The 12,504-nt window shown below is 33.7% G+C and overlaps 2 protein-coding genes across 3 annotated transcripts; one reads left to right on the top strand and one right to left on the bottom strand.

Annotated features, from left to right (window-relative positions):
• Positions 1–65: 65 nt before the first annotated feature.
• On the bottom strand, positions 66–5,255 carry Marf (Mitochondrial assembly regulatory factor). The gene is made up of 12 exons (XM_034320218.2): positions 4,998–5,255; positions 3,728–4,014; positions 3,534–3,660; positions 3,073–3,466; positions 2,899–3,006; positions 2,123–2,276; positions 1,922–2,060; positions 1,532–1,845; positions 1,171–1,466; positions 943–1,110; positions 671–867; positions 66–604 (listed from the first exon to the last, which is right to left on the bottom strand). The coding sequence occupies exons 2-12, from the start codon at positions 3,903–3,905 to the stop codon at positions 400–402; spliced, it is 2,280 nt and encodes a 759-aa protein (XP_034176109.1). The 5' UTR covers positions 3,906–4,014; positions 4,998–5,255; the 3' UTR covers positions 66–399.
• A 155-nt stretch (positions 5,256–5,410) lies between these two features.
• Nsun5 (Nop2/Sun-like domain containing protein 5) lies at positions 5,411–8,934 on the top strand. Of its 2 annotated transcripts, XM_034320234.2 has the most exons (7): positions 5,411–5,627; positions 5,715–5,809; positions 6,037–6,307; positions 7,173–7,429; positions 7,498–7,613; positions 7,685–7,857; positions 7,934–8,934. In XM_034320234.2, the coding sequence occupies exons 3-7, from the start codon at positions 6,124–6,126 to the stop codon at positions 8,848–8,850; spliced, it is 1,647 nt and encodes a 548-aa protein (XP_034176125.2). In that variant the 5' UTR covers positions 5,411–5,627; positions 5,715–5,809; positions 6,037–6,123; the 3' UTR covers positions 8,851–8,934. The 2 variants fall into 2 exon arrangements, with proteins under 2 accessions (XP_034176125.2, XP_034176124.2); XM_034320233.2 differs by having other exon boundaries at positions 5,411–5,809; positions 7,934–8,933.
• The last annotated feature ends 3,570 nt before the right edge of the window (positions 8,935–12,504 follow it).

The raw sequence follows: 12,504 nt of genomic DNA on the forward strand, positions 1-12,504 counted from the left end.
TTAGCATGATTCATTTCAGAATAGATTATTAAAAACAAAAAATAAATTCAAAAATTCATTTCGATTAAAGATCTCTTTGATAATTTCTTTTTTGTACAAAAGAAATCATCGACTTAAATTATGAGAAATTCGTTAAAAATTTAGAATAACACATTCAGAGGATACAAGGTTGCCTGCATATAAGACTAGATAAGGTTTTCTTTTGTAAAAACATTCCCTCTGTCTGCACAAATGGTTGTTTGGGAAAATACACCTAGCATGCGATCAACATTTCATTATTAGCTGTTACTTTAGATATCACAGCATGGGTAGATATATTTTCCGAAACGGGAAGCGATGTTGTTTAACATCGATTTTTAATAACCTGCATTATTTTCCTAAAATAATGTAATTCTATGCTTAATTCAACGACTTTAAGTATGCTGCATCAAATAAATCGAGCTCATTAGTTAAATAATTAGCCTTATTTCGTAAAACCTTAGCGCTACTGGTTGCTTCTTCAAGTATTCGAATTGTACTCGCAATGTTTTTCAGTTCAGAATCCATTTCAGTTGTCGTTTCGTCTATTAAATGACACAGACGTGCAAATGTGCTAGACAGCTCCCTGTAATTATATAAAAATAATAACATTATATGAAAATGAATATTCAATGAAACCTTTGAAACTTACTGTTGTACTTGATGGCTACAATTTGCAGATGTCAGATCTACAATTAGTTTTAATTTCTTTGTAGCGTGGGACACATATTGACGCTTAAATTCGCGCTCTTTTGCTTTATTAGTCCATGTTAATCGTTCGTAAAGATACAAAGCACCGTATATAGCACCAGTTACAGCTATAAGCCTCCAACCAATTGTTTTCAACATCTAACAAAATTTCAATAGAATAAAACCAAATGATTCAATACTTGCAACTATGTATTTTATACAACAGACACCTACAAAACCAGCAACTATAAGTCCTCCCATAGTACCCTGAGATGTGATGGATGCTACTGCAATTTTAGTAGCCAATGACCAGTCATCTGATCTTTGTGAAAAAGCTGGGGCACTTGACATCAATTTTATAGAATCGACACTTTCTGCAGGACTCATAAGAGGTGGTGGTACCTATGAACATAGACAGCTCGTAATATTATCAATACAAAAATATTTCATTAATTAACTTACATCCTGTGGATAATTAGCAATAGCTAATCTTTTCCCTTGCTTTCCCGCAAACCTATTAATTATAGCTATAATTCCCCAAGAGAATCGGAATTCTAAATCCTCATGAAAATCAGCACACAAATTGTCACAATTTAATCTGTACAAGATTTCGAATGGCTCTCTTCTTGGTAAAATGTTCAATGACATTTGCCTCTTATTTTCTGGCAGTAAGTTTGCCATTCGTTCCGTCATTTCCCTTTGTGAATTTTCTATATTTAAAGCCAATGCTGTACTGAGCCTTGCTCTTAAGTTAGAACCTGTATAATTATAAAGTTAGAATTTCTATCAAGTAAGAAGAATGCAGAATAAATGTAAGCAATACCTAAACCATTTTCCACATGGGTATGGAGTTCCCGTTTATATACATTTAGAACTAATGGATCAGTATGAAAAGGAACACTAAATTCGTCAACAAGTACAGCTAATCTACGAATTTCTTCGCTCAAAGCTTTCGATACTCTCTGTTCCACATCCTCTACCATATGATGAATTTTGTCTTTCATTTCTTGGGTTAGCAACATTAACTGTTGTTCGGTGAAATTTAATTTGTCATGAACGTCTTTTTTAACGTGTAATTGTTCGTTTTTCATCTTTTGCGTTCTTTCTAGTATTTCGTCTAACGTTTGTCGAATTTCCCTTAAAAGGAAAAAGAAAGAACACGTTTTTGTACACTGTATTTAAACGAAAAATGAATAAATGATAGACTATTTACGTGGCGATATGTTTTCCACGTTGAGAATGCTGTTCAAACTTCGTTTTTACAGCAGACTTGGAGATACATTCTTCAAATTTTCGTTCGAAATCTTGGAATTCGAAATAGCGATTTTGGAATCCTTCTGCTAACGCACCATCTATAATAAAGTTTCAATTAAGTATATTATTTGTTATCTTATGAAAAATTTGGTTTGCTTACTGTGAGCAGGCTGTCCCCGTTGTTCTTGTATACGAGCTTGTAGAGTTTCTTTTGCTGAAATGAAGAACACTCGTTCTTCAGCATCCTTAGGAGTATAAACTTTTAATTCTCTTGATAAAAAGTCGACGGCCCTATCTTGATGTTGCGCCCTTACCTACACAAACATAGAGTATAATAAATACGAATTTCATAGTAACTTGTAAGAGATAATTTAAAAAGCAGGAAGCACATATTTAAATATTCTTGATATATTTTAAGCACAAAAGTAATTCGACCTGTTGCATTATAAAAATTCTATTAAATTTATTCTTTCATTAATATTTCCCATGCCAAAGATCTGTGCACGCTGATTGTATTGCATAGTGTACCATTAATTTAATTTGCAAAGACTGTAGTTGATACACGTTTAAGTTACACTACAAGTAATAAAATTTCTAAAATAACTTACTTCTTTTTGTTCTTTGACCAGCTATGGGATAAATGGGGTATTACATGAATTATTTAAGTAAAGCTGCCACTGCATACAGCTAATTATCAATAAATTCATTTTTACAAGTATAGTTTTGAAATATATTAATACACAATGAATGAAATTGTTTATATGAAAACAGATTTCAAGACAATAATCTTAATATGTAGTACCAGCTTTAATAAAAAATATAAAAAATTGAAATTTATTTCATTCTCGAGAAAGTATTTTTAACAATAATTTCCAACTACTTCAAGTATATTACAATATTACCTATACAACACACGCAACTTTATGTAATACATACCTGTTCAAAGAACTCTGGTTCGGAAGCAGATGCATCCCATCGATTATTAAGAATAAAAATATTTGGTTTAGATAATTTTGTAGACACTTTGTGGAAAAAGTTTTTTTCCTGTAAGTTTAATATTGTTTGTAGTTAATTGGTATAGATATACAAAAAATAATTAGTAACACTCACAGTAACCATTAAAGTAGATTCAGCATTGGCTACCAGAACAAAAACATCTGCATCCAAGCAGTGTTTATCAATCCATTCATCTAAATTAGGTGTTACATCTACTCCAGGACTATCAACAAATACCACATCATCTCGTAATAGTAAACATTTTTCCTTTGGCCAAAATATTCTCACCAAATGACTCTCGCACAACTTTTCTTTACAGAGAGCATGACCTAACTGACCAACCGATTGAACAGGTTGCTTTTCGGTAGATCCTTCCGTAATAAGATAAGCTTCACCATTGTCTGAACCTTCTACTTGTAAGAAACAATTTGTTGTGTGTCCTATACCACTTGGTAAAATCTTGTCACGTAACATTGCATTAATGACTGTACTTTTCCCATTGCTAGTTCTGTAACAGTCACACGATATTTAGTTTAGATGTTAATTATTGTTCAATATTAATTATAATCGTATACCTTCCAAAAAATGCTACTTTCATGTGATCTCTCATGAGAACATCTCTAATTGCATGAACTTTTTTAACATAACTCTCAATTGTTTGTGCTTCATCAGTGGTAACGATCTGATGCTCTGTTTTCAATGCTGCAAAGTACAAATTAGGATGATTGACAACATAAATTGTATTCTGTGGCTGATAAGAATTACTTACATTTTATGAATCCCACAGTGTCCTGTACATAGTCTTCTATTTCCACAAATATATCGTTGATCTTTTTCTTGGCTTTAACAAAGATCTGAAGAGGAGAATTATCAGTTCTTATATCTGTTGATCTTAAGTGGCTGTCTCCTCCAATCATGGACATTGTACGATTGATGTAGGCAGCCATTATTTCCTTATATGTTTATTATACAAATGAAGTGTTTGGCAAAGTAAGAAAAAATACAGTGCAATGTTTTTGACAGGACGTTGATGCAGTGCACAGCATGCAGGACCAACTGAAATCATAAAAAAGCAAGAATTAAATATCTTCTAATAACGATTTCTATCTACAAGGTTCAAAATACACATTTTTTATTTACACAAACATTAAGTAACATTATGATATTTTAATTCTTTTGTAGATACAACGATAAAAATTAAACATAAAAAGAGGAACAAAATTATAACTGATATAGCACAAATAAATATTTGACAACAATTTAGCATATACATAGAACAATAAGCCATTAAAGTACTATAGATTTCAAAATATGCTTTTGAAACCTATAAGTTATACAAGATAAACTTTTATATTTTAGTATATGGGTACATGTTCAATTATGTGAAACCTATCACATACAATAAGCATTATGCAATATTTATAACAAGGCAGTAAAACCTTCTTGTCTTTAGTCATTGAAGTGTCCTTTGTTGTAATATAAATGCGATGTAACTTTGAATGCCTCCTTTACTCCAAATTTTCTAAAACAATTTATTGATGACACAATTGTAAATAATTCTTTGTCATATCTGATGTCTTAAAAAATTATTCTAATTATGTTTCATTGATGTATTTTACAAAATAAAGGGACAAATTATTTATTACATTAAGATTTTAATAGATCTGTGTCTGCATTATAAATCAATCATGTATCAAAGTAATGTACTTTCATATGGAATCAGTTGCTTAAGTTATGTCACTTATATCAATAATGATATTTATAAATTCTGACAATTTGATGTGTACATTTTGTACAATGTGATTGCAACAGAACTTTTTACGCCTCTGTATTTTGTTCCAAAAATCACGACGTATATTATGTTGCATATTAATTGAACAATAAATATTATTCGTTCATTACTCAAAATCTGCTATTCCAAAAAGACTATTTTTTCTGCTATTACTAGCAAAAAATTAAAAATATACATTTCATCGCTCGCCGAAATCTAACCTGTAGCACTATAAAATTTTATTTAATATCTAAACTTATGTTCTCACCGATAACAGTTATAACTCCTGTGGTATCATATTTTTAGCCAAATCTGGATTTAATCGTGTATAAAACAGTGAATAACATTTCGTGACTACAAAATATCTAACAAATTGGCTATTAGATCGAAGTGTATTAAAATAAGTTCACATGTGAACCAACGTGAACTGATTGGAAGTGGTAACAAACACGTGACGTTCAATGTTTGAAGGCTTATTTTTAAATGTATTATGTTAAATACAGTTTTCAGTAACAATTTGTATTAATTTAGCATATTATATACACATTTTGAAAATTTGATTGACTCAAAAATTGCAAAAATCTGTATTTCATAGGTTTATACGCATCTCCTATATTCTATACCGCAGTTCACCAGAGTCCATAACTGCGACGCGCAGGTTGGAAGATGGTGGGGGAACGCAGCGAGCTCTCTGCTAATCGCTTTCCACTTCGTTTGGGAGTATCGCCAATCAGGGCGAAGATGCGTACTAGAGATGCGCGAAGAACGAAAATTGGTCTTTTCGTAGTTATGGACTCTGGTGAACTGCGGTATATATGTATTATACTATAATGGCGGACATGTGACTATCATTTCACACAAGATACGTTTTCCTGTAAATTCGACAATTAATTCACGAGTAAGTGTTCGAAATAAAATTAAATATCGTACATCATTCCCTTCTGATGCGATAAGATGACTCGCGGATTTGTACATTCTGTTAAAGTCCCACGACTTTACAAAGCAGCGGCTAAAATTCTCCAAGAAGTCCATGAGACGCATGCCAGTCTTAAATCATTGACTTATTCACAGAGACATCCTGTAAGTTAATACATGTAATTAAAAATGAAACAAAATAATTGAACGATAGAATAAATGCAGTTAATATATTGAAATTTGAAATTGTAAAAGGAGTAAATCCTTTTGATAACTTTCCCCGGTAGTTATAATCACGTGATTTTTAAAAGTTTCATAATTTATTTTACATGTATAATATTTGTTTATAACAGTAATAACAACATTTTATTGATTTTTATCTAATTATGTAGAATGTATCGGCAATATATTCGTTGTGTTTGAATGCATTGCAAAAGAAAGAACAATTAAATCAACTTTTAAATAAAACTCATCTGTTGATGAACGAGCCGCGTTTGGATCCATGGTTAGCAAGAATTCTTATAACAGAATTACTTTGGGGTAAAAAAGTTCTGAAAGCAGAATGCAGGCCTGTTCAGACTATACGTTCCTATGAGAACCTGTTGAAGGATGAATTGAGCGCTATTAACAATGTTCAAGTGCCTGAAACATCAATTAAAAAAGGTACAATATTTTATTTAGTAATCAATAAATGTATATTGTTTTTACAGAAATGGGCCATCCCTGTGTAAAAATATAAATAGCCAGGTTCCACTGCAAATTTCAAATATATTAGATCAATTTCTTTGTAAAGGAATTGTTCATCTGGATTGATGGTTTTAATCATCCGCAACAACCGGATACTTACTAGCCGCCACCCTAGATTCAAAAGATTTTTATGTTGTATACATAAAAATCAAAAATTACATCGTAAAAATAATCCTAATCAGAATAAAAAGATAGAAACTATGAGTTTGACAACAGTTTTAGTAAAACTGTTTTTGTATAGCCTTGCTATGTTTACATTACCATTTGCCACATTTTTTGGGGTTCAACATGTTATGAAAGTTGAATTTCAAGTAAATAGATTTGCAACAAACTGCATTTCGGTGTTTGCTGCAGTGATTACAGTAAACATGATAATTGCCTGTTATGTTTATCAGGCACTTCATGAGCCTGATAATACTGATGAGGTTGAAACAACTGTGGATCAGCCTTCTAAAGATGATCTCAATAAAAAAACAGATTAAACAAAAACAAGTAATTTTTTATATAATGAAAAAAGTTATGTAACTGTATTTATATTACAGACATATTAGCATTTAATATATATTAATGATATATAGATACTTGTAACAAATGTATAGTGGAATATAATTTATATATTTTGTATATTTTTTATTATTAATATAACGATATGATATTGCCAGTATTCGATAATAAATCAGTATGTATCTATCAATAAAAGGTTCAGCCAGAAAGCACGAGTTTTACTTTACAAAGCCTTGTACCTTTATGTGTTTGCTAAAAAATCATTTAATTTTTTCAGTACGAAAAGCAAGATACGTTCGCATCAACACTTTGCTATTACCATTAAAGAAGGGAATATCATATTTCGAAGAGGAAGGATGGTCTCTCCTACCAACATGTTCAAATTATACAGAACATCTAGAAGCCGTAAAAAATTTACAGAAACCACATTTCATTCAGGATTTTCATGTTCCAGAATTACTCGTCTTTCCAGTAGACACAACTTTCCATGATAATTCTAGATATCTAAATGGCGAACTTATTTTGCAAGATAAGGTAGTACTTACTTTTCAAAGACAAGTTATTTATATTTCAATTGTTTATTCACCATTTTACTCTTGTAGGCTAGTTGCCTTCCAGCAAAGTTGTTGAATCCAAAACCTGGATCAGTGGTTCTTGATATGTGCGCAGCTCCTGGAATGAAATCCACTCATTTGGCTGCATTAATGAATAATTTAGGGTATGTTCCAAACTGTGTGATATTTATGTTTTATCGATACACAATTTTTTAACTTTGTAAAATGCTTATAGGAAAATTTATGCGGTTGAGTTAAATGAACACAGATATGCTTCCTTATGCGAGCAAGTAAAACTGACTGGTGCTTCTTGCATCAATGCTATTTTAAAAGATGCAGTAACACTCAATGCAAACGAATATTCAGACGTGGAATACATTTTGGTTGATCCATCATGTTCTGGATCGGGTAAAATATTTTGTATATTAACATCTATAAAACCGTTTCACCATATAATATAAAATTAATAATTTAAAATATTTAGGTATGTTGGATAGACAGGCAATGTATGGAGACGAAAAGCTTAACGAACAGCGTCTTAAGCGATTGCAAGCGTTTCAAGTATTTCTATTGCGACACGCACTTTTGAATTTTCCCAACGTGAAAAGGGTCGTTTATAGTACTTGCTCCATCAATCAAGAAGAAAACGAAGAAGTGATAGATGAAATTTTAACTGACGTGCAGGATGCGTATGCGCTTGTAAACATCAAGGATTTGTTCAAAGAAAATTGGTTGCATTATAGCTCAGAGAAATTTGCATGTTCAAGCAAGTGTCTTTATTCAAACTTGGAAGTAGATCTCTGTAATGGCTTTTTCGTCGCAGTATTCGAGAGAAACGTCGGCGTTCCTTTACCACCGTACAGATCGAAATTTAGCACGAATAACGAGCAATTAACAGAAAACGGTGAATCTAACGTTAAAGAGCCAACTGCAACCAGGAAACGAAAGAAACGTGGAAAAAGGAGGAGCATGAATTTCGTGGAGACTCCCATAGAAGATAATTTTATACCACTTGAGAGGGGTATTTCGAGCCCTATCAATGTTTCATCCGATTCAATTGTCATCGTGGACGAAATATCTGCGAATGAAGTGGAAGAAATTGAGCCCGACTTTGTAGTGGAAAAGAAGAAAATTGAGCCCGAGCCTGTAGTAAAAAAGAAGAAAATTCAGCCCGAGTCTGCAGTAAAAAAGAAGAAAATTGAGTCCGAGCCTATAGTAAAAAAGAAGAAAGTTCAGCCCAAGTCTCTAGTGAAAAAGAAAAAAATTCAGCTCGAGTCTGTAGTGCAAAAGAAGAAAATTATTTGCAAGATGAAGAAGCAAATTAATGGGAAGACACCGTTTAAGAAACTGAAAAAAGTTGGTAAGGTGTCAAAAAAAGCGAAGAAGACAGTTTCTCCTTAGTACTGAAACTTTTTATAACGAATTAAAACAATTAATGAATTGTATGCATAGATATTGACAGTACAGAAATTTGAAAAAAAGAAAGAAAGGTTCTTATTTTTTTCCCTATCCATCTTATTTCGTATAATCCTTTTCTCGCTATTTTTAACGTTATTTCGGATAAGATCGACACTCTTTATCGGTGGCAGCACAACTTTTGTGGTACGTTTTGTCCACGACACGAAACCCTAAACATGCACCACCTAAAAGGAGCCAACACTGTGTCCTTCGCGTAGATGATGTAAAGAATTGTTTGCAATAATTGGTATACGTATTGTATGAAATACAAAAGTCTTATTATGCTTTTCATCTATTTTTCGAGTCTTGTACGATGCCTTTCCAGTCGGATGTTTTATGTATGATGAAGCACAGTAAATTAACGAATTGCTTAATAAGTTATCAAGAGCCATTACCACACGTTCGTGCTCACGCTTAATTTAATATTATTTTCTTCATGGCTCAGTGACATGGAAGTGGTTCGTTCTAAATCTGAAACCGGTGGAAATCTAAGACTCGAGGACATCGTTGAAATGTTCCTGATAATCCTTATGATGTACGAGATGTTTCCTCGATGCACCTTGAAAAATATGCCTTTGCCACATCTTATCTTACTCTCTTGTTAAAGCCAAATGTGAATGGTTCTATGTATTGTCGTGTTTGACCTACAAACTCTTTGATAAACATCACCTGATAAACCACACCCTTATAGATAGTTTGTAATATTTGATGATAATTGTAGTTGTGCATGTAAATAGAAGTAAAACTAGGTCTTCAATCATATACGCGATAGCAACTCAATCTAGGTACATTCATAATCATTTCAATTTAAGATATCACCCTGTGTAACATGTACATATACTCGTGGGGCAAGTATGAATAATGATCATAAATATAATTGCTGGTGTTTCGTTAATCACTTCAAATAATTTACATGCTTTTGCGAAACATGGAAACGTATGAGCAACGACATCAATTAATGCACCACAACAAGCGTATATTACAGAAAGCAAGGAAGACAGCGATGGCAGTAGGATAAGTGGAGGCCACTCAACTTGTAGGAGGGTGAAAGCTTTGGAGTAGGGTAACACAGTGCAAAGACGATATCACTGTAATGATTGTTCCACTCCGGGACGTGTGTCGTGCTGACCGCGTGTAATGTATTGCTGCCGTTCAGAATTACCGGCCCCAAGTTTCTGAAACAACTGTTAGAAACGTTATAGTATATCAAAATTTTTTTCACTCTGTTTTACTTCTACTATCGTAGAGCTTTACGTGTAAAATGTAGAAATTCAATAGTCCTCTGAAAAACAATAAAAACTCTTCGAATGGTTATTATTTTTTTACACGTCTATGCTTGCCTAATAAAGGGCACTGATTAAATTTAGAATTTCAAGCACGCACCTTCGTGATATTTATAGGGAAACGTCGGATATCGTTCAGGCCTCTTATCTTTATCGAGAACGACACTTTACGACTCTCTGAAACTGTGAAGAAAAGGAAAGAAAAAAAGCATCGATCAGGAATTAACTTTCGGCCAATGGCCCTTATAGTTTTATGGTAAAGTCGATACCAAGGAGGAGGAACGTTTCTAATTGTTTCGCTCTTGCTTGAAAATCCTTTCTTCATATCCTTCTGCTGGGAAACTCGTTGTTTTTCTAATTGTTCCTTTTTTAACGGAGGTACCAATATTTCCGTGACACAAAACTCGTTGACCTCGTTGGCCATCGGTGATTCTTACGTAGATTTCTAGCGCGACAGCAGTAACTTCTAAATATTGCCTTTTTCCATCGTGGGAAAGAACATTCGGTACTTGCAAACCACTCTAAAATCAGACATCATAGATTAATTACCCCTAATGTCAATCAGTAAATTATTAGAAAAACAGGCTTTGGATAATAGTGGTATTCTACTGACAGTAACGTTGACTTTCTGGAGCTGAAGAGCTGTAAAGAAAAGAGCAATTAGAAAAAGAAAAGGAGGGAATTGCAATAGTTAAGGAAAGCTGGGATTTGGTATTCACCGAATCCTGCTGATTCACGCTTACCGTGATATACGAGCCGCTTGGCCGTCGCTCGATTACTTAAGTGGTCGAGAAACGAATCTGGTCAGCCGCCTTCAACGCCAGACACGCAAACCCCGCCAAAGTATTGACTATTCCCCTTGCCAAGGAAATATTATAAAGATGACCATCGAAATTCTCTGCAATTCAATATATAATATTACTTCTAAGTCTTCCTATTATGTGTTCTTTCTCTGACAGTATGTTTGGAGTCATTACCCTGACGTAAATCTGCAACTATGTAATTCAGATTTATTCTAAAATAATCAGATATACGGTGACTTATGGACGGAAGTTTACGCGTTAAAAATGTTGGCTTACCGTTGTGAGATTACAATGAATTTTACATACAGTTAACTAAATAATGCAGATGTCAATTTTTATGCAAAAGAAGCATCGGTGTAACCAGGGCCTACCCTGAGATTTCGAAGATCCGAGGCGAGCTCCTTCACATATATGACATAAACAAAGTAGCTCAAATAAAATTTATAAAATTAACATTAAAGCTTGTATAACTAATTTAGATTTTACATTTACATCGATTTCAAGTAAACATTACTCTTCTTGCATTCTTATGGGGGCCCTAGGATCAGGGCCGGCCCTGGGTGTAACGTTAATATTATCGCTCTTGTTATTCGACCTTCGCGACGGCCACAGCTTGTATCTTGTATTCATATCGCGCATTCTGCAATTCTTAAGCTTCATGTGGCTAATCATCCTGCTGGCCCTACGATAAGGCTGTGTTTCTTGCTCGGAGAAATGCAAACTTCGAGGATTGTTAAAAAGAAAAAGGTGATATGAAGTAGAAAGTAGAGCATGTTCAGTTAGAGCGTTTTTAAATTTTGAAACGTCCCATTGCCCTATCATTATAACAATCCTATCTGGAAATCTTCTTTTCTCTTGTACAGTTAATTATTCCGTATCGAGCTGTTATTTCGTGCAATTATCAAAGTTCCAGTCGGTTGGACGTGGCTGTTACAGAAAAATCGATTCGCGTTACACGGTTCAAATGTTCCATATGAGATTATAATTGGTCGATTTTTTAATATACGCCAACGGATTTCATCGGCTATGGTAATGCGTCACGCTTCAGCGTGAAATGTTTAAAATACGATACAGCTACGTTTCTTCTGAGAAATCCTAATCTTCTGCACGCAAAATCTTGGATTTTCCAAAGCTCGCCATAGAGATCTCTATCCTTAATCACCTTTTGTTTCCAGCACGTTATGAAATATCGTGAATTGTACAGCTCTTAAACATTGTACAAGCGAAAACAATTGAAATTTTAAGATTTCCAAGTTATTATCCAGGCTCAGCCTTGATTTTACATTGCCCTTGCCATAAAATTACATTTTCTAATAAGTTCTAATATAGCTAACAGGTTCTTCGATTTCCCATTTGCGATGATTGCATCGATTATCATGGACATTGTACATTGCTCGTCGAGGCGATTTAAGCGGAAGACGAGGCTTGCGCGTAGCTTCCTGGTCGCGGTGCAACAAGTTCGGTGCTCCTTTCGCCGGCGTCGGTTCACTGACACGGACGTCGATGCCGGG

This window comes from Osmia lignaria, chromosome 13 (assembly GCF_051020975.1).
Source record: "Osmia lignaria lignaria isolate PbOS001 chromosome 13, iyOsmLign1, whole genome shotgun sequence".
Classification (NCBI taxonomy): Eukaryota; Metazoa; Arthropoda; class Insecta; order Hymenoptera; family Megachilidae; genus Osmia; species Osmia lignaria.